This window comes from Perca fluviatilis, chromosome 11 (assembly GCF_010015445.1).
Source record: "Perca fluviatilis chromosome 11, GENO_Pfluv_1.0, whole genome shotgun sequence".
Classification (NCBI taxonomy): Eukaryota; Metazoa; Chordata; class Actinopteri; order Perciformes; family Percidae; genus Perca; species Perca fluviatilis.
Window position 1 is genome coordinate 9,234,335 of NC_053122.1, and position 22,421 is coordinate 9,256,755.

Consider the following 22,421-nt stretch of genomic DNA (forward strand, 5'->3'; position numbering starts at 1 on the left):
AGGACAATTTCCTGATAAGGAATGTAGGGCAATTAACATCAGCAGCCTGGAGGATAGGGATTAAGAAAGAAAGAAATGAAGCAAGGAAGAACAATAGGGAACATGAACTATTTATCCCACCTGACTTTTTGCACATGCTTTGTACAAATATCCCAAATAACAAAATATGTCTTGCCTATAGTCATTTTTTTTAATTCAACCTAGTGGAAATTCAAAAACTCTAAAGTATGCCAGTGGTGCCCACATACAGTCCCATTTGAAAAGCATTACTGTCGGACCACTGAGATCCATGAGGACCAGTACCAAAAGTGAATGTGCGCGTGTTTAATAGTTTCAGTATCCAGTGTGTCAGAGTTTCTCTGTCCATCTTGAAGTCATCAAGGTTGGAGAACAGTTTGGCCTTTCACTCTCTCCGCCCTGCTGAGTTCTGCCTGTTTTCCCAACCACTGATGTTTCCTTCACCCAAGGGTGGGTCTGTCCGTGGCCTCCAACAGAAACACCAGCATGACCTTCCTGCCAGCCTTCCAACACACACACACACACACACACACACACACACACACACACACACACACACACACACACACACACATGCACGCACGCACACGCACACACACAAACACAAACACACAATACCACCAATGTACCCAAAACAGGAGAAAGGTTAACAGGAACATAACATACAAGTCAAACCACAAACGAGAAACATAAATAATATGATAGAAAGAAAACATAATTAAAGTTAATACACTTAGAACATAGAGGGAAGGTTGATGAGAATGAGATACTGATCTGTAATTATCTGGAAGAAAACCCGGGTGAGAGAGAACACCTGCAGTCTGCCAAGTAAAAGAGAGAGAGAGAGAGAGAGAGAGAGGAAGTAAGACTGAGAAGAAGAGAGGGGGGGGGGAGATAACAGCAGAGCAAAGTGGAGAGAGAGAAAGAGGAGGAGCAACAACAGAGTAAAGAGAAATACAGAGAGGCAGAAAGCTCCACACACATCAGTTATTAGCTGTAAGAAGACAAGAGCGAGAGAGGACATACTGTAACAGGATAAAAAGACAGAAAAAAATAGAAAGAGAGGGGAAAAGAAAAGAAAAGAAAAGAAGAAACTAAAGACCAAGACATAAAGAAGAAAGTGAAAAGCTGAGGAAGTTGTTGCTCAGCTGGGAATCCATTCAGCACACTGTAGAGACTTGTCCAAGTGAACAGACAAAACCAGTGTGACTGGGAGTCTACTGGGAGGTCGGACTGGTTTCTACCCACAGCGAGCACACTGCCAAGCACCATGGCCGACAACGTGAACGAGGAGTCGGATTATAACCCGGGAAAAGATGAGCTGGACTGGGGCTACGAGGAAGGTAGGCTGATACAGTAGGCATCAGTATGTGCAGGGATGCTGGGAAAAATAAGATGTTAGCTGGTATAAAAAGTTGAGGGTCCAGATGGGTTTGAAAGGGGTCTCAACCCAAAGCCTCACACACTTTGTGTAGTCTTTACTCATGTGTCGGCCTGTTAATTCTCTAAGAGGAGTTTTGCAGTGGTGTCATATATTGTAGATCCTGGTTTGTGTTAGTACACTGTAAAAAAAGGTCTGTGAAAACGATGTAAAAACTAGTGCAAGCAAATAATTGTTTATTTTGCTCCCCTCTCTTACAGGTTGCTCTAAAGTATCTAACGTTTTATTAATGAACGCTTTTAAATGTGCTGTTTTAAACAGTTATGGGGGTGTTCCTCTTCTGTAGAATAGATGCACTTCACATCAAAGCAACAACATTAGTTTGTTTTATAATGAATATCAATATATTGAGTACATCAACTCCATTATATGGAGAGCATTGAGTGCAAAACATCAGACAGAACGATACTATATCCACAAAGGTGTTGCTAAAATCAAGACAAGCAAGACTCGTAAGGATAATAAAACCACAAAATGATGCATTATGATTGGACAGTTTTGCTGTCATCAATCTCTTGAAACCACTTGATCTGTGATGGAATTAAATTGATATTCCAGAAATTTACAGTTACACCACTATAAAGGTGGGCATCTCAAAACAACTAAAAAAAGAATGGCTGGAAATAGATGTACAGTAGCAGAGGCCTAGATTTCCTTGGATCCCACAATTCATATAATGGAGGTCAATCGTGTTGAGTAAGTTGTGAAGTGGGAGGGGCTGCTGGTTCAGGCTGTATTTTAAAGGGGGCATATCATGAAAAACTCCCTTTTCGGTATCTGGAGTGGCTACCAACACACAAACTGCGAGATAAAACAACCAGTTCGTTTTTTGTGGGCTGTCAAGATCAGAAAACATTCAGATTTGGCTCCCCTTCCTATGTCAGATGTGGGCTCATTTGAATGCAATTGTATTGTGAATGCAATTGTTTCTTCAGCTTTCTTTCAAACACTAATATTAATTTCTTGTTGGATTGTCAGATTTTCACTGACACATATAGCATAAGACTATTAAACTCACTGTCATGGTTACAGTTATGATGAAATATGATGAAATATGATGAAGTTCATTTAGTTTGTGTTGGTTCACTCTGTCTTCTTTCTATTGCTGCCTTTACTGAGCATCGAGGGATGCGCTGTGATATTGAACTGTGATAATTCTTACTGTGAGTATACTGAATGATATGGGCATGGGAATGATAACACCTATAGGCATGAATTAGACACTTAATGTATGGCTTGCAAATACCACCAGTGTCCTGTGGAAACCTTTTGTCCTAAAAGTAATGTTTTCATAAATAGAGAAAAAAAAAGGTAATGGGATGTTCCATTGAAACAGATATACAGGTATATTTACGTAACGTATAAAATGATTTTAAATGGTTATTCTTTACATTCTATCGTGCAGAGTACCATTTAATGCATGGGAGATTAAAGACTTTCTGCAGGACACTTAATATTATAAGTTTATACGGTCTTCATATGCACATTAACCCTCAGGGTGAAGGTATAGCATGCCGGGGATGTGGACTAAAAGAGGCATCACACCCATTGTCCCACGTAGCATTCAGCTGCTTAATAAGCTCTGAACGCCTATTGATTTGCCGATTGATTGCCGATGGATTTTTTTAATGAATTTCCTTATGACGTTCATGTTTTTATTTAAATGTTTTCATGTTATACTATGTGCTGCTGTGTATGTATGTTCTTTGTGCAAAGCGAATTCCCCTAGGGCCAATAAAGTTTTCATTTATTCATTCATTAGAATGGACTCCAGTAGAAGAACTGACTTTGTAAGGGATTACAATGTGAGGTCATTAGTTGAACATAAAAGAACATAGGCATTAACTGGCATGCAAAGAGTAATTTATGATTCATCCAAAAGACTACAGACTACACAATAATAGGATATGAACTATCAAATACAACTAACGCACAGTGAGAGGACACAGCTCCTCCAAGGCTGGAAGAAACAATCCTCTAAATTATTCATTTTGATAACAGCCATACGTATTTAATAGCGATATTCATCATGTGCCAATAATGATATCTGTGATTTTGGCAATCTCCTGCCATTATGGATACATAATAATAAAGCAAAGGCCTAAAAAAACATGAGATCCAATGAGTTTTTGATAACACACCTATGGCAAAGACTTGGACAGTAGATGCATGAATCCATGAAGAACCAGAAACTGGTGGAACAGACGCTAAACTGGAAGTGGTTGGACTATGTTTCCACAACTTGCCATCTAGTGCCATCTCATTCATTTCACACACACACAAACTAAATCTTGCACAGCCCTTTCATGTGTACTGTAGCCGCAGTGAAACCCTCACTGCCTTTAGTACGTTGTTGTCAAGGCTTTAGTTGCTGAGGACAGAGGGAATGTGACGGGTCCCCTCGGCCCTCTCTGCCATGGAGAGAACAGTCAGCCTGTCTGCAGTCTGCAGTGTGTGTCTCTGCTGCAGTTGCTGTAGAAAGGCGCACCGTGAGGAGTTGAGTTCATTTTCTTGGAGGGTCACGGGGTGTACTGGGCTTTTCTTGAACACGATACTCACTAAATGCGTTTGCTTCCTCCTTTCAAAAACACATTAAGCCCCACACATCTCACAATGTTCTCATTGTGCCGCCAGAGTGATTGTGGTCAGCAAGAAGCTGAAGTGAATCTAGACCAGTGTGTACCTTTTGGTGTCACTTAGTATCACTTTCTCTACTCGGTTTCTTCACTCTCTACCAGCACAAGAACATTTAACAGAATTACACTCTTAAACTAAGAGTTAAGAGTTGTCATGCCCTGTCGGTGTTGGTCACAAATGATGTTGATATTACAAACGATATTACGGTACAATCTTAATTTCTCTTACAAATATTTATGGTCATACAATAATTCTCCAAGTCTTATAGTGCGTTCCATTTGTACTCGGAAGTCGGATTTTTCTGAAAACGTCTGAAACGCGCCCCGTGACTTCGGAATTCCGAGCTCGGAGCTCGGACAGCCTCGCAGTACCCCGAGCTGAATCCAGCATTGGTACCCCGTACATCAATAGTAGTGAAAGCTGTAGTAACATGCAGTTATTAGCACTTCTTACATATTTGAGTGTCACTAAATCAGAACACAGGCCTGTCTGTCGACATATTGTTATGCTGTCTGTATGCACAAAAAACAGCGTAATGCGTTATCAACTGGTATTGCTAACAATGGCTAACCTGGCTAGAGCTAAAACCCACAATGAAAAATCCGACTTGTAAATGAAACGCATTCAACTCGGGTGTGACGTCATTCCCAGGTACGAGTTCCGAGTTCCGAGGTAAATGGATCGCGCTATTAAGTCCCAGTGGGGCTGACCCTCTTTCTTCAACCACAACCTGCTTACATTTATTTCCCTTCCCCCTTTCTCCCTCTGTCTCTCTACCCTGCATACAGCATTCAGAGAATCCAGTTACATTCCACTTTCCAGAGCTTTCGATCACATCTCCTGGTCTTTATTATGTCAAAATACTTTCTTTAATTGCTTTCACGTTTACTTCACACAAAACTTAAAGCTACATTGTGTAAGGATTTCTCCCATCTAGCGCTGAAATTGTATATGACAACCAACTGAATATTACTTTCTAGCCCCTCCCATTCCGATCGCGTTTTAAGTCCTACAGTAGCCGAACCCGAAATTAACTCTTAGTATCTCCATTGTTTATACGCAACTGTTCTAGCCACTCCAATATTAACTTTGGTCTTGTTGCTTTGCCTGTCACGTTGTCGTTTTAATTCTCTTCTTCGCTTCCCTGGCGAGTAAAAAGGGGCGAAAGGTGGAGGTATGTCCCTCTTTGGCTAGTGTATTTTAAAGATGGAGGCGCTACATGGCTGCCGTCATTCGAGCGACTCGCTCATATGTATTCTGAATGATTCTAAATAGCAGATTCTCCGCTTACGAGAATACTTTGATTAGTTGGTGGAATTAATTACACATGAATGTGCACGTATTTGTGAAAGAACAAAGTTTTTTTTTGCTAAGAATCAACTCAAAAAATTACACAATGTAGCTTTAAATGCCCAGCAAACCAGAAGTTTTGGGCCTAATTAAAATTTGACTTGCACAATTATTGATTCAACCAATGTCCAGATTATGTAACCCCACAGACAATGATGTAGTTTAGATTTTAAAAAGTAAATAGAGGAGGAACTTCAGCAGCAATACACAGCTTATTTAAACAAAGAAACCTGTCTTGCATAAACTCAACACTTACAATCTTATATTTAGTAAACTAATCTTAAAGGAGTACTGTGGCTTTTAGAAAATTCGCTGTTTTACTGACTTATACCAGACAAATGATATCAATTTAATGCTATAATGCTGTTTTATGCAGCAGTATAGCTCTGTAATATATTTAGACCAGCTTAACAGAGACAATTGAGGATGGTCAAAATAGCCAGCTAGCTTTGTTAGTAAAGCTGTTTCACAAAATTTAGACAATGTATGTGTGTATTTAAACATGTATGCAGAAATAAAACGTGAGACGTTGCTGTTTAACGAGCAGTTAAACAAGCAAGAGCTGGGCCTTGTGTGACCACATGAAGCATCTCAGAAGCTCTGTCTGTTGGGTGGCCTCTAGCTCACCCAGTCGAGCATGCGCCCCCATGTAGTCTGAGTCCTTTGCCACGGCCCAGGGTTTGAATCCAACCTGTGGCCCTTTGCTGGGCAGTCATCCCCTCTTTTTCTCTCCCCCATTTCCTGTCTATCCACTGTCTCTATCAAATAAAAGGGAAAAAAAGAAAGTACTGAAGAGTACTGAAGTTCTGTATGTATGTCAGCGGCTTGTCATACTTTCCTGAACCAGTGACTGACACAACATGACACAACTAATAAAGTCAGTTTTAGAACCGCTAGATATTTGGTCAAGAGCTGACCTGTATGGTACATGTAATGTATTTGTGTGTGTGTGCCTGTTTTCACTCAGGTGTAGAATGGGGACTCCTTTTCCCAGCAGCCAACGGCGAGTACCAGTCTCCCATTAACTTAAACTCCAGGGAGGCTCAGTATGACCCGTCCCTCCTGGATGTCGGCTTATCACCAAACTACGTGGTGTGTCGAGACTGTGAGGTCATCAACGACGGACACACCGTCCGCATCATTCTCAAGTCCAAGTCAGGTAACTTCCAGGGGACGTGACACCATGTCACTACTCACTACTCATTGTTTAAGAAGAGACATCAATATGGGTTAGGGGTGAGTGACACATTCATGCATTTTTATGTAGCGCGTGAAAACAAAGACGCCCACTGGCCACCTTTTCTTAATTTTACTTTGTCTTCTACTTCCTGTGTGTGCTTTCCCACAATGCCCTGGGTTTCTTGTGCCGTTGTCAGTGGTTACCGGGGGTCCGTTGCCCAGTGATCATGAGTATGAGCTTCATGAGGTTCGATTCCACTGGGGCAAAGAGAACCAGAGAGGATCAGAGCACACTGTCAACTTCAAGGCTTTCCCTATGGAGGTAGTGCACACACGCAAGCATGCAAGCATGCACACGCGTGCACACACACACACACACACACACACACACACACACACACACACACACACACACACACACACAGAAATAAGGCCATGCCCACTTTCAAAGCAGGCCAGTAACCCATAAAAGACTAAAGAGACACAGTGTTCATATGTTTAAACTTCTGGCATTGCCATATATCCTTCAGATAGCATCGTAGCTTGTTGAGTCCTTGAACACAAAACCTGTTTAATCTTCTCTTACAAATAACACTTTTGGCATGGGCAAAGCAGGGGAAGCTGGAAAGTATGAAGTGACGGACTAAGTGTAGGTTTTAGTCTTTTTTTATTGTATTCGTTGTCCAAACTATAAAATATCACCAGCCTTATATCCATTAAAAGTGGGCTAAATATTTGATTCAACCGTGAATGTTTTTATAGGGCAAGGTTACATATTTCCAAAGTATTTCAGTAAGGCAGCTCTTGCTCTTCTTACAAACCACAAAATCAATGCTCATTGGGAACTCTGAGCTAAAACTACTGATAAGGAGGCTGACAGCTCAGAGATCACTGAAATTGTATGTATTAATTGTCCACTGTTTCTACATGACAGTAAGATAAGTACCATGGCAGCTTTCAGTCTTATCAAGTACAGATCTGTGATCTGGTCTGACCCGGTCTGGCTCTCTCATTTACGTGTTTCAGGGTAGAGCTGGGCGATATGGAGAAAATCAAATATCAATATTGTGGCGTTGATTACTGGTGCTATTACAAAAATATTGACACAGTGAGAGTTTTGATGAATATTCATGTGGATACAATGATTAAGTGGGTAAAGGAAAATAATAAAACAGCTAGAACAGTCTGGTAAGTTCAAAAAAATGACATCACTTTTCTGTAATGCTGCCTCTAAAACCAGGAAAAGACAACACTTGTGTCATATTACGATATCCAAAATGTAAGACAATATCTACCCTCATTTGATGTCGATATATCAATATATTGCCCAGCCCTAGTTCAGGGTAGACGTTTTGCACTCCTTTCTCCACGTTCACATGAACTTGACATTAGAGCCCATATAGAAAGCCCTCAGTCACCCCCAGCTGATGGCTTCTCAATCGCTTACCAACTACTGTTCCCTACACCTGTTTGCAACAATGGCCTCTCAAATACAGGTTGTGTTCTGTTGTCTCTCTGTCTGTAGCTCCATCTGATTCACTGGAACAGCACTCTGTTTAACACTTTGGAGGACGCTCTTGGGATGAAGAATGGAGTCCTCATCATAGCTCTTTTTGTGCAGGTAAACATCCCCATCATAGTAGACAGTTTACACTTTGTAATAGAGATCAAAAGTATTGCAATATTCACATTTAAAAAATATACACAAGAACTGTCTTTTTAGACAAATATCATCAGCTTAATTTCACTCAGTTTTTCTAGTTTGTGTTGCCTTGGAACCTGAATAAGCATATATTGGGTCCTATATTTTTTTTTCTTCCGATACTGGAACAGGTAACAGTTACCAATACACAGTAAATGTATGTAATGATGTATACCTGTCTTACCAAAGAAAAAGTAATGTTGTTATTGAATATCGAATTTGTGTAAACGTAATAGTGCAGCAAAGTCTATAGGGCCTCTTTACAGTCGCCGCACCCGACCTGTCGCACGCCAATGTGACGTCAAAATGACGTAGATCTGGCTGGCGCGCCAGGATTTTAAGTGTGCGACCAGAGGTCGTCCACCACACCACGCACGACAAAGCAGAAACAGGAAGCATGGACGAGTTCGAGGGCAACCGGATGCCAGGACTCTCAGAGTGACTGCAAGTCTGTCTGGTAAACTTACTGGGTTAGGATGAGTTCTTTTATGGTGAATGAAAGGCGTGATCCGACGAAGTGGGTCATCGAATCGTTGTGCAGACATTCTGAAGTATTAAAAGTGCTTCTCTTCTTCTCTTCGCCATTGTTTACCTTTTTCTTATTCTTCTAGTCCGTAGAATTAGCAAAGTCAGTAGCCTTTCCTCATTAGCGCCACCTCTGTTCAGGAGAAGACTGCAACTAGTTTCGCGACCATCACGCGTGAGAATAAATATTTACGGCGCTCCCATGATGTCACACTGGCATGAAGGATTACCTAATAAACCGCAACTGAGTGTAATGTTTTGGAGCAGAACTATGTGCTTGACGGCATCGTTTTGTAAAAAGTCCCTGCATTTATTTTACCCTCCATGGCGCTCAAAATGTTGACTTTTTCAGTGCCCTTTAAGGGTTTTTCCTTCCTAGAATTGTTAAGTGTTGTTTTTTTTTCTAAATGGGTGAACTTCTGATTCATTCCAGATTAGCTTGAACCATCCTGTGTACTAATAAGTCCTAAGTAGGCCTATGACCTCAAGTTGAAAAACACTTTCTGCTGCATTCCTATGAAATCCCCCAAATCCTCTGCTGCATTAAAATGGTCCTTAGTTTCCCTGCTAGGAAAAATGTTTAATGAAACCAATCAAACCTCGGGGAATAACATCACTTTGGGAGAGATTTGAGTCACACCAGCCCAGTGAAAAGACATTATCAACCCAGATAGCCCTGACACCACACTCTTAACACAATAAACCTCACACATCCTGTTTTTGACAGCTCCTTTAGTTTCTGCTTCCTGTTTACTTCCTGTATGGATACAGCAGATATAAACTAATACATTCTTAACACTTTGCCAACGTCTTAACACTTTGCCAATGTCTTTAAGGCTGACACTAATAACACTGTTTAGATATATTGAGTACTGTGGCCACCAACTGACCGCCCACTGAAACCTGAAATGTCTTGTGTTTTTATCAGATTGGTAAGGAGCATCTGGGTCTGAAGGCCATCACTGAAGTTCTACAGGACCTGCAGTACAAGGTGAGAATAAGTCTGAAAAGATCCGACAGATGACAATTTATCAATGGAAGATGTTAGATAATAATAGAGTGTAATCACACTGTTAAATGACATGATATACTAATACAATAATTGGTGTTGTGTTGCTGTATTACCATCAGGGGAAGAGCAAGATAATCCCCTGCTTCAACCCCAACACTCTGTTACCTGGTGAGCAGAAAACCTTTTGATTTTGACTGAATATACGAAGCTGTTAACGTTTGAGTTTTAGTGTTTGGAGCCCAAAATGCAGAGACGAAGGCAGAGATGGTTTTATTGAGAAAAAATAGAATAGATCTTTATTGACATTGTTTTTTTTTTAAAGGAACACGCCGATTTATTGGGACTTTAGCTTATTCACCGTATCCCCCAGAGATAGATAAGTCCATCCATACCCTTCTCATCTCCGTGCGTGTCGTAACTCTGTCTGGCACACCCACCGCTAGCCTAGCTTAGCACATCTAGCCTACTGCTCCCAATAAGTGACAAAATAACGCCAACATTTTCCTATTTACATGTTGTGATTTGTATAGTCACAGTGTGTACAAATAACAAGGTCACATGAGACACAGCCATCTTCTAACCGTATATAAACTGGGAACTATATTCTCAGAAGGTGAAGCACTGCTACTTGGGCGGAGTGATTAGCGCAACACCTGAAAAGCACCGTTGTTACTCTCTGCTCCTCACCACGGGGCTTCTCAGGTGCTGCAAGGAAATCACTCCGCCCAAGTAGCAGAAGTAACAGTGCTTCGCCTTCTGAGAATATAGTTCCCAGTTTGTATACGTAGTTGACTCAAGATGGCAGCCTGCTGGGTCACTATAATCTTCTCATCACCAGTTTATTCTTAACCCCGATCTCTAGTAGTTTAGTAGTATCAAACAATGTTGGTGGGAAAAGTAGATAGGTTTAGGGTTTGATAGCATTTTAGTGAATCTGAATGCAGATCTGAATCTGCTTTTCGAATCTGAACTCTTTCAAATTGCTTATTGAATCTTTTTAGGTAGGTTTGTTTGGTGGGGAATTAAGACAACTTTAAGTTAGAAAATATGTACTGTTTTCATTTCACTCTGTTTCATACCTAAACCCGGGACATTACTGTGCTGAAAGGGTGTAGAGCTTCACCAAATATTTTGCCACAGCTCTGTGACATTCATTAACACTGTCCTGACTTATTTGTCCTGCTGCAAGGGAAAACAGTGTTTGCTCCTAACTGGGGATGGGCTGCAGCTGCAGAAGCTGTACAAGTTCTACTTTATCATTCAGAAAATATCAACAGAATAAATTGCTGATTTTTCTGCACTTGACATTTCCTAAAGGCAAATCACTGCTGTATGCAGCTGCTTCAGGTCACAGAATCTGACATGTCACAGAGTGTGGTGTAACACAGCCGGTAGGCTGAGCCAGAGGACCTGACCTCAAGTTATCAAAAAGACCACAAGTTACAGATTTATACGGTGGCCCTGAGAGGCCACAGCACGCAACAATAAGACAACACATGCAAATAAACCACAGCATGCAACAATAAGACAACACATGCAAATAGCCCACACCACAACGGAAGTGTTTCCAGGGGACACTTTTAAGTGATGCACACGTGCCTCAACCATTGGCGTTTCCGGTACATAGACAGACCAACAACCAACAACAGCACAATTTTAACAATTTTCGCCATTTTATTCATCACTAAATTCACTTCTGAGTACATTTTAGGCGAGAAATGAACTCTTTAGATTTCGAATATAGGCAGTCTTGCGAAAAGTAGTCAAAAATTGTTTGCATTTCAGGACGTTAGGAAATGGACAACGGCTTAACTCGATAATAAAGCCGTAAAATAGGCTCAACTCAGGACAGCGCCACTTCTCACAAATACAGATAGGATTGGAGATGAAAAGTTCAACTGACACGTAACCGCAATCAGCTTCGTGGGAAATTAAGAATCAATGCCACCAACAAAACCAATCACACTATAACAGACGCTCCACTCAGCACCAACTGCAATGTTTAATTTTAAATGAATGTAGCCTACTGGAAGTCAATTTTTGACTACTTTTTGCAAGACTGCCTATATTCAAAATCTAAAGAGTTCATTTCTTGCCTAAAACGTATTCAGAAGTGAATTTAGTGATGAATAAAATGGCGAAAATTGTTGTTCTGTTGTTGGTCTGTCTATGTACCGGAAACGCCAATGGTTGAGGCACGTGTGCATCACTTAAAAGTGTCCCCTGGAAACACTTCCGTTGTGGTGTGGTTTATTTGCATGTGTTGTCTTATTAGTGCGTGCTGTGGTTTATTTGCATGTGTTGTCTTATTAGTGCGTGCTGTGTACTCTCAGGGCCACCGTAGATTTAAGCAGGGACTTGTCGTTCACCCCTTTTTCGTGACAACCTTCCCGCAAATAGGCCTATTTCATTTGGCAGTTGTTTGGTTGGCTTTGGTGAAGTGCATCAACACTTTTGGAACGCTTAAGGCAGTCTGTCATATTCAGTCAGTCTTATTAACAACTGTGTCGCTGAGTTAGCGACTGTGTGTATACATTACCACCTTTTTTCTTTTTTTTTTACTTTGCAGATGCCTGTAATGTCAGTAAGAGGCAAAAGAGATCGTCCAAGAGAGATTTTGAATGAAAGATTTCATAAGGGATTTATTGACAGAGTTGAACAAATCCGGGTATTTTCTTAAATTGGAACCGGATTTAAAATACAAGCAGTTAATGAGCCTATCCCTGGTCAGGGATGCACAGGCATTTTAGTGGCTATAGATAATTGGTACCCAAACGGCCCAAATCCCCATAGATACTACAACAAAATTATGCATTTCTGGACCTTTGATAATTTCTGTACATTGTGCTGCCTGCTTATTATAACTGAGCGGAGCACCTACTCTACCCACTTTTTAATTCCCCATTTCATCAGCCCTAACTGTAAAATAATTGTTATTTATAATGTACACTCAGAGAATATAATCTGCTTTCACTGACACCATTTTTTAGGCATTTTAATGCATTTTGTCATACATATATTTATGTTTAATCTGCCCTCAGATCCTTTACTGAGAGACTACTGGGTGTATGAAGGATCTCTGACCACCCCGCCTTGTAGTGAAAGTGTGACCTGGATTCTCTACCGCTACCCTCTCACCATCTCACAGTCACAGGTAAAACATACATACATATAACACCTGCAGCCTTTTAAAGGGCAACTCGCACACATTTTATACATTGAGTCTGTTTGCAGGTGTGTGGTAGTAGTACTACTGCATATAAAGTATGAACAAGTTGTATAAAAGCCTTTGGTGACTCCAAAGGGAGCTGTGTGATGTTTAATAAATGTATTGAGTCAGCGTGAGTTGGGACTGAAGACACTGGGTGGGTGGAGTTAGAAAGCTTCCCAGACCTCTGTAGCCTGCTCCTCATCTGGTTTAACAACGTATGTTTGTGCAATTATGAGATGTGTCCAGAGAGGATGAAAGAGATGTTATATGATGATAGTATGTGGACATACCTGTCTTAAAAATGTGTTCAACCTAAATGTAAGGAATGCCCGATGACTGCACTGGTGGAGCTGTGTGTGTGTCTGTCTTTGTCTTATGTGTGTGTGTATATTTTGTTATTTTATACGAGTTGTGTCATGAAATGATAGTGTACGTTTAGTTTTTGTCTTACAACTTTTATTTTTTCTGATGTTGTTATGTGTATTTATTATTGCATTGCCACATTTTCAAGTGAGTTGTAAGGACCTCAGGAAGACTAGCACCTGCAATGCAGGAGCTAATTTGTATCCTAAATAAACAAACAAACAAACAAATCAATTAAATTACTTTGCATATGCATGCAGTCATCTGACAAATTAAACAGTAAAATATTTTGCTGTCAACACCTGTATTGTCCTGGTTTCATCTCTGTTCTATGTTTTTGCTTCCCATCCAAGCTGTACCTATAATCAATGGCCCTTTTTTGGCTTTCATACAACACAGGGCCACTAACCTGAAGATCTCTGGCATTCAACACAGTACAGGATGCCTTTGTAATCACTGCAAATCAATGAGCCTGTCACATTGCCTTTAATTCAGCCTTTGTCTGACTCATGGCTCTCTTCAAGCAGGTTGTTGGAAAGGATGATGATGGTTAATCCTTTGACATTTATTTTAGTCTTTCATCCTTGCTGCCCTCTGGCATGCTGACCCTTTGAAAATGCTAACAGGAAGAATGACTTCTGGGTGTCCTCCTGCCTCAGGCAATGTCCGTCCACTAATACGGATGCTTTTGTAACATTCCACATTATTTTGTACAGGGACAATGCACAATAATTACCATTGTTGTAAATGTCAGCCAAGAGGATCATTTTTGACGATTGTCCCTTGGCCAGATGTTTGATTAAGCCTGCAAACCCTCAGCACCTGACATCCCCCCCCCCCTCCCTTAACCTGAGGAATTTGGTGGTTTAGTGAGTTTTACTGTGAGCTACAACGTTTTTTTTAAGCCTATATTTCTTTATGTTTAGTCAAATTGGCACCATTAAAAATATGCAGAATTAGCTTGCAATATTTAATATTCCCATGGATGTACAGACAACTGTCACTGGATTACTTTGATACTGAAGAAAACTTAAAAACACGATGAATCTCAGGCAGGTTCTGGAGCTTTAAGGAGCATCCTTTTTCCTATGGATTTATTTTCTAAGTGGAATATCTGGATATTCAAGATGGCCATCCGAGATAATAATTGGAAAGTGTAAGTCAGACTTGATCAGTGGTTTAGTCTACGTGATACGCAGGTATATGCAGTATACTCACTAAGAAAGCTCCAGGATTTCCATATACACTTAAAAATGCGCAATGACACACAACAACATACTTTCCATTATATTTCTTAACATATTTTAAATTGTCATCTGTGTTTTTTTCTTTTCTTTGCTGCATAAAAGTGTATCAAAATTCAGAAAATGAAGTCTTTGATGCTGAAAATTTCCCCGGGGAAGGGCACCCAGACCCCACCCCCCAAACATATACATATACAGTACATTATACCCACTACAATACATACATACTACACTACTGGACTTAATCTTAAAGGAATACGCCACCGTTTGTTGAAATAGGGCTTATCACGGTCTACCCTGGCTGTAGATAGGTGGGCCAACTCATTTTTTGTGCATGCATTGTTTTAGTCCGGTGCAACACCAGCAGCGCCGCCGCTAGTTAGCTTAGCATAGTGAATGGAATCCTATGTTGCCGGTTAGCATGTTGTGAGAAAAAGTGAGCCAACAAAAGACAAAAAAAACAACCTAATTACTTGCAGAGACAAAAAATGCATTGGCCCACCTATCTACAGCCAGGATAGACCGTGATAAGCCCTATTTCAACAAACGGTGGCGTATTCCTTTAAAATATATGTATCATGTTCATTCTGGGAAATGTAGAAAATTAGTAAAAAAGGTGGATTTTGGGAAAGTGACTAACAAAAAAAAACTACAATTGAACATTGAACATCACAGACAGACTATATTTTACACTTACCTTATTTGACTTCTTTGTGAGTACTGTAGGAGCCTAGTCTCTGTATCAAGTTTAAGCCATGGTCCCACAGCTGAATGAATATGAACAACAGCAGAAGTGTTCTAAAACTGCAGGTCCTGTTTACCTAGACTACACACCTCCAACATCCAACTATTATTGACAGCTGCAAGTGTGTGTGTGTGTGTGTGTGTGTGTGTGTGTGTGTGTGTACACTGTGCATATGTGCATACAGGCATTCAAGTGTTTCTATGCCTACATGTTTTCTTTTGGCCGATATAACCAGCCACTATACAGTGCATGCTTGTAAAAGTGAAAGTGTCTGCAGTGGTTTACACATTAACAGGGCGTCAGATTGTGGATCGTTTCTGTCACAGTTCTGATCTCAACATTTTGGTCTGAGCAAGAAAACAACAAGAGAAGTTGTTTCTTACAGAGCTGGATATGCCATGCTTTTTTGTAGACAAATGCTGCTCTTGTAAGGAACTGAAAGATACTCTTACAACACAGTTGTATTGACTGAGTTTCCACAGCTATGAAAAGTGTCATCTGTCTTCAGATTATCATATTTCATTCCCACACAGTAATTATATCATTATAGTCTTTCTCTGACTTCAAATGGGTCCCCAGTCTTCTGTTTTTATAACCCAAGCTGGCTCCTTTTGCTCGGCACTAAAAGCTTATAACCTGAACGTCTAACAGCCCGAAAAAAAACGAGTGTAGAGCAAATATTTGAAGTCACATGAAGTACTTAAATGATCTTGTGTATCTAGAGAAAGCCAAAGGGCAAACGCTGTGTGTTTAAGCAACCATGTTGTCTTGTTCTAGTGTATCGACCGGACTGTATAAAAATCACTGTACAAGTTTCAGACACTTTCTCACTTTTCTCACTGCCAAAGATAAAATTCACAAGGTGCACTGGATGTTTGAAGTTTTTGGGGATCCTTTTGTATATGTATATGTCATCATCCACTTCAGTCCATGGATGTAAGTGTTGGCCTGTTACGTGTGGAGCCTTGAGATATGGAGCTGTGACCTAGTTCAGCCTCTAAAACTAGATCCTTTCTCTTCTGCAGATTGAGGAGTTTCGGAGGCTGCGGTCCCATGTCAAAGGGGCGGAGCTACAGGAAGGGAATGATGGGATGTTGGGCGACAACTTCCGTCCCACCCAGCCGCTCAGTGACCGGACGGTTCGTGCCGCCTTTCAGTGACTCTCGCTTTCCACTGCAAACTCAGAAAAACTATGGGACCTACAGATACAAGTGCAGAAGGTAACAGTGTTGCAATAAGTCCAGCTCTGTCCTGTTTTAACCTGCGATACATTAGCAGGGCTGCAGACCACTTTAACGAAAAAGTATTCTCATGAGCTTAAGGTCAAAACTATTGCTGCCACATATCCACCCTGCTCTGCATCACTAAAGCGTCGAACTACATAACATTATACAGTAAACTCGTTAACCCTTTTTAATGTGTCAACCAAATATGTGTGTATGTGATCATGGATATTATATATATAAAGTAGCAGTAATACATTTTTTGTTGTTAGCAAACACTTGCCTATTTAGACATCCAGCAGACATAGAGCAGCATTCCTTTGGAGTCATTCTGTTTCCACCAGATGAATGTAAGTGCAATATTTGCTCTGGTTTTGGTCTCTACCATCTCCGGAGAAAATATCCAGCTCTTTAGCAGCTAAATGCTCCACAACGTTCACCAGCTAGTCGCTAACATGGGTTGGATGCATAGACTGTATAAGTAAAGCCAATACATCTGGATCATAAATCCTGCACCCTCCATGTTAGCAGATTGGTAGTCTATATCCACAATGTTCCACTTCCGGGATTGCTCCGGTGCTGCCAGAAATTCCGCCGGATCACGCTCTTTTCGGCCGGATGTCCGTTACCTTCTGCTTTCTTTGTGTTGTAATTTCAAAATCCGATGGATTTATGAGGACTGTGGTTAACTGCTCCTCAGATCTCTGCAGGGTAAATCCAGACAGCTAGCTAGACTATCTGTCCAATCTGAGTTTTCTGTTGCACGACTAAAACAACCTTTGAATGTAAATGGACTGTTTTTAACATAGTACAGGAACCATTCACCATTCACACACATGCATACACTGCCGTACAAGGTGCCACCTGCTCATCAGGTAAACATTCACACACATTTATACTCCGATGGCGCAGCATCGGGGGCAACTCGGGGTTCAGTGTTTTGCCCAAGGACACATCGGCATGGAACTGCAGGGCCAGGGATCGAACCACCAACTTCCGATTGGCAGGCGACCTCTCTACCACTTAGCCTCCCCATAGTACACATGTTCCACCAAAACAAGTTCCTTCCCGAGACTATTTTGCAGTGGCACCGTGGTTCCGTCCGGCACTTAGTGCCGCCCACGATTGTGATTGGTTTAAAGAAATGCCAATAAACCAGAGCACATTTTCTCCCATCTCGGAATGCCGTGTGGCCTTCCTCCACAGCACTATGTATTGTAAATGTATAAAAAAACTGACCAGCATTTGCTGAACTTATCACCAAACACTGTTCTCTGTGTTTTTAGTTAGTTCAGCACATTTCCTCACAAGTATTTTTTAAAATGGAAGTAGGCATGCTGTCCCTGAGGTATTTGGGTCCTCTGAAACCACAGTGTAGTGGGTTATCCCCTCTGGAAGACTAACCCAGTTCAGTTACTAATCTGGGACTAGCCCATATACAGTATGTAGTGTATAGAGGGATCCCAGATTTAGCTCAGCAGCACTGCGGCAGGAAGACAGGGCAGAACATTTGGACCTCAGAGGAGATGTGGAGGGTAAAGAGAGACAATGAAACTTTATGACATTTTTTACATTTTGGGGCCTATATTTTGGGGGATATTAAATCTTTGACGTTATTTGACTTTGAGTTTAGTTTATTTATGAAAGGGGAAAGCGCAAATTAATAAAACACATGATTTCCCATGGGTTAAAAAAGCCAGAATTAGCCAAAAGGCTATTTTTCATCTGGGCCTTCGATGTTAAAAAAAGCTTTTTCAACATGCCAGCATGGTAATATGTAGAAAAACAGATGAGCAAAGGCTTGCAAAGAAATGTTGGTAACCCAACTAGGTTCTTCTTGCTTATTCTTCTCAGTGTGACTCTCCCACATTACTATCAGTTAGCCTTGGTACACAACATAATGTCAGGGACAGGAGGAACACAGATATCTCCCATGCAGTAAATTATCTAATTTGACCCTGGTGTAGCAACTGACTTCAGTAAATCATTTTTCACAGTCCTGGTTTTAGGTCTTCTTTCTCTAAAGGTGTAGTCTATAGAGTTCAACAGTGAGGTTCTGTAGATAATGTCAACCTTGTTTTATTCGCAATGATATGGAGTACTACACTACGCACAAACCTAAGCGATGTCTCTGATTGGTGGAGTTTGCTGTTTACCGCATATAATAGCCTCTATCCTCACTGTATATAAAACTCTTTATATAAGGTTTTCCTGAAATGTCAATGGGTTGAATGGATGTGAAATTCACTTCGGGAATCGGAGCAGTTCAAAAAAGTGGGCGTTTCCTGTTAAGCTCGTTTGCACTTCCAAGACGGATGAAAAAAAGATGTGGCCAAAACTAAAGCAGCAGAAGCAGGAACATCCTGATGGGTCAAGCTCCAAAAATGCTGGATCCCTATTTTATAGTGCAACTCAATAGCACATTTTGTCCAACCTTCCCTGACTGATAAAAGCCCATGCGTTTCAAACTCCATGTCCCGGTTTGCAACACAAACGTCTCTGAGAACTTCCTCGAGAGACAAAGAGGACGTTAAACAACAGTTTTCAGGAGTAGAATCCCTCTGAACTGTGTAAAATATATTTGAGTGCTCCTTTAAACAGATGACCCCTTCACTGAGAAGATTGGTTACCTCATTGCAAACTTTACAATGCCAACAACAGAGGGAAAAACCTGCAAAAGGGTGTTTTCATGCAGTCATGGTATTTTAGAAGTTATGGTCACATAATGACAGTTGTTTAGTGTGCTGGTTTTTATTAGAAATGACTAATTTCCGTTTGACTGAATACAGCTTTTTTTGTAGCAGATCCAACACCAAACTATGAAATCTTAAATAGTGTTTACCCTCTGAAGGACAGACTGAACAGTGCAGACGTTAGTTCTCTTTTAGAGTTCTTCGCGAAGAGCAGGCTGACATTGTTTTCGTAACTCTCTGATCCCACTGATTGCCAGTAAATATCTGAGCTGACTTCCACGTAGTTGGTATCCAAGGAACAGAGAGTTGAGAGTAACAGGAAGCTTTAGATGGAAGAGGGAAAACAGAGTGAGGGATAGACGTGTGTTGAGAGAAGAGAGAAAGAAGGGTACTGTGGTGAAGGGAGGTGAGAATGCCAGAGGGATGAAAGAGGAGGAGACACAGGAGGGCACGGAAAAAAGGAGAGAAAGAACAGCGGACCATTGTTTGTGGTGTAAACGGATACTGAACTGGTCCCACCAGCACAAACCCACCTGAGTTAAGACCTGTGAACGAGAGACAAGGGGGGAGAGAAGGGAGGACATTTTTGAGCCGCTGTTGTAGCTACGATGAAACGATATTACAATTCATCCTGAGGGGAACATAAATGTCAATGGTTGTTGAGATATTTTACTAAAAACCTCATATGTGAATGGTGGTGCTAGAGGAAAAGTACGGCAATCACCAAATTCAGTTGGATGCATCCTCTGTGGACTGATCTAATGTCTGTACAAAATGACAATAGTTTGTGGAACGGCTGACCGACTGACAGCCATCCATTGAGCGCATGGAAGACACGGGAAACACGCTCCCTTAAAGGTGCTCTAAGCGATGCCACCCGCTTTTTAGGCTACAACATTTTTTGTCACATACAGCAAACATCTCCTCACTATCCGCTAGCTGCCTGTCCCCTGAACACACTGTAAAAAAAACGCGGTCTCTGTAGACAGCCCAGGCTCCACAAACGCCAACAAAAACAAACTGCGCCAACCTGCACCACCAAACATAACATTGTTCCAGCGTTCCAGCCAATAACTGACAAGAAGGATTTGGGGGTGGGGGTTGGGGGGGTTAGTCAAGTCAAGCCATAAAAATGGAAATTACAGTGCTCACACCCGCCTAATACAATACAAAAAACAATACAAAATCTATAAAAATTTACGTTTAAAGTACTTTTTTTTTAGTGCGCGGAAGGGAGGGGGAGGGGCGAGCTAGTCTCAGTTTTGTTTGACAATACTTTGAACACCTTTAAGTCGTTTGTCGTTAGCAGCTATTTCTACTTACTGTATATATTTACGTTCATAGTGACGGCGCCCTCGCCCTCGCCCTCTTGTGGCCTCCCGTAATTATTACTTTCCCCATCTTCTTCTGTTGAGTTTAGAGCATCCATACGTGTTGAAAGCTGATCCCGGTATTTTACTGGTAACGTTGTGGGAAAAGAGGCTTAATTAGAGAGCTGAGCCCAGTTCCTCTTATGTGGGTAACTAATTCCACATAAGAAGCCGATTCTTCAGGTCTTTGAAGCTGGTTTAAATCCTTTAGACCTGGATTTGTCTTCAACATACTGTAATATACACAGTTAAAACAACTGTATAATACACCGTTTTTAGGTCTTTATTATACCCGAGCAAAACACTTTTTAATTCCAGGTTTTTTTGAGGGCCGAATATTCATGTTTTGTCAACCGTCCAGTCCTATAAAATAATTCAAATTAGTGGTCTCAATGTATAGGAACCAGGCTAATGTCCTGTAGCGTGAGGCCATACATCATATTTATATAGTTGTCCTGTGAGTCTGAAAAGGTAATGGAATAGGAGGCAGAGGATGTATATCCCACTTCAGTGGTCTATTCATTTGACTGATGACTGGTGTCATATGTCCAGTCATACTGTTCGACTGGAAATATCATCAACTTTTAAAGAGAAGCTTGAACACATTTCTCTTTTTTTTGCAGTTGAACTTTTTTTCTGAAGTAAGTGGAAATAGAAACAAGGGAGCAATACAAGTCCCCCCTTTAATGATGTTTTACTCCGCTGTAAAGCACATCTGGTTTCTCTATTTCTCTCCTTTCCTTTTCTTTTGGTCTGATACATATTTGCCTTTCATTACAGGAGAGAAGGAAGAAGAGGTGTGAAGCGAGGAATGGAAAAAGAGGGAGAGAGAAAAAGTGAATGTGGTGGTAGATCAGCTGCAGACTGAAGGTGGACAAACTATTGATCTCACACCTTCAATGTATGCTTTTGTTCAGTGTGTGTGTGTGTGTGTGTGTGTGTGTGCGCGCGTGTGTGTAGGTGTGTCCTCTTCCGCTTAACCTCTCTCTCCCCCTCTCATTCTTACTGAATATGTATCTGTGTGTGTAACATCCTCCCTATGCCTGTGTGTCTCTAGTATGTTTGTACATGTGTGTGTCCTGATTAGATAAAAGGAGGCTTTACAACCAGTCTCTGCTTCTGTCAAAACAAGAGGAAGCGTAAACCTCAGATGTACCTGCACACACACACACACACACACACACACACACACACACACACACACACACACACACACACACACACATACACACACACACACACACGCACACACACGCACACATGCACACACACACGCAAACACACACAAGTTCACTACACCGTATTTGTATTATTTGTAACTTTTGTTTTGAATCTGAAAATGGAGTCAACACTACAGACAAATCTGAGTTGTAGGAGGAAGTAGACAAACTGCCAATAATGTGCTGGCACCTGACTGGTAAACCACTCATCTAATCATGTAATATAACACCTTTTTTGTACTTTTTAAGCCCTTTTCCCAAGCTATCTGTCCAAGTGATCTGCAAGAACCTGTTATGTGTTGAAAATGTAGTAGCAAATGCCGTTAAAGGTACTGTGTCTGACAAACTGAGCTGAAATATACTGTGAGAACTGATGACTGTTACTGTAAAGCAACAATAAACTACAACACTGACTGAAACACCGAATTGAAATGGGGATTTTTTTTCTTCTACTTTGAACCAAGAGAAACAGAAGCCTGACTCTTATG

The 22,421-nt window shown here is 41.0% G+C and overlaps 1 protein-coding gene across 2 annotated transcripts; it reads left to right on the top strand.

Annotated features, from left to right (window-relative positions):
* Positions 1-950: 950 nt before the first annotated feature.
* ca8 (carbonic anhydrase VIII) lies at positions 951-22,359 on the top strand. Of its 2 annotated transcripts, none has more exons than XM_039816878.1 (9): positions 951-1,361; positions 6,420-6,605; positions 6,823-6,947; positions 8,151-8,246; positions 9,781-9,843; positions 9,984-10,032; positions 12,906-13,018; positions 16,453-16,647; positions 21,494-22,359. In XM_039816878.1, the coding sequence occupies exons 1-8, from the start codon at positions 1,289-1,291 to the stop codon at positions 16,585-16,587; spliced, it is 840 nt and encodes a 279-aa protein (XP_039672812.1). In that variant the 5' UTR covers positions 951-1,288; the 3' UTR covers positions 16,588-16,647; positions 21,494-22,359. The 2 variants fall into 2 exon arrangements, with proteins under 2 accessions (XP_039672812.1, XP_039672811.1); XM_039816877.1 differs by having other exon boundaries at positions 952-1,361; positions 6,414-6,605.
* The last annotated feature ends 62 nt before the right edge of the window (positions 22,360-22,421 follow it).

Excerpts from the sequence above, each read along its gene's own strand:
- ca8 (XM_039816877.1), top strand. The coding sequence starts at position 1,289 with ATGGCCGACAACGTGAACGAGGAGTCGGATTATAACCCGGGAAAAGAT. Across the intron at positions 6,948-8,150 it reads TCAAGGCTTTCCCTATGGAG|CTCCATCTGATTCACTGGAA; the intron begins GTAGTGCACACA and ends CTCTGTCTGTAG. Across the intron at positions 8,247-9,780 it reads TCATAGCTCTTTTTGTGCAG|ATTGGTAAGGAGCATCTGGG; the intron begins GTAAACATCCCC and ends TGTTTTTATCAG.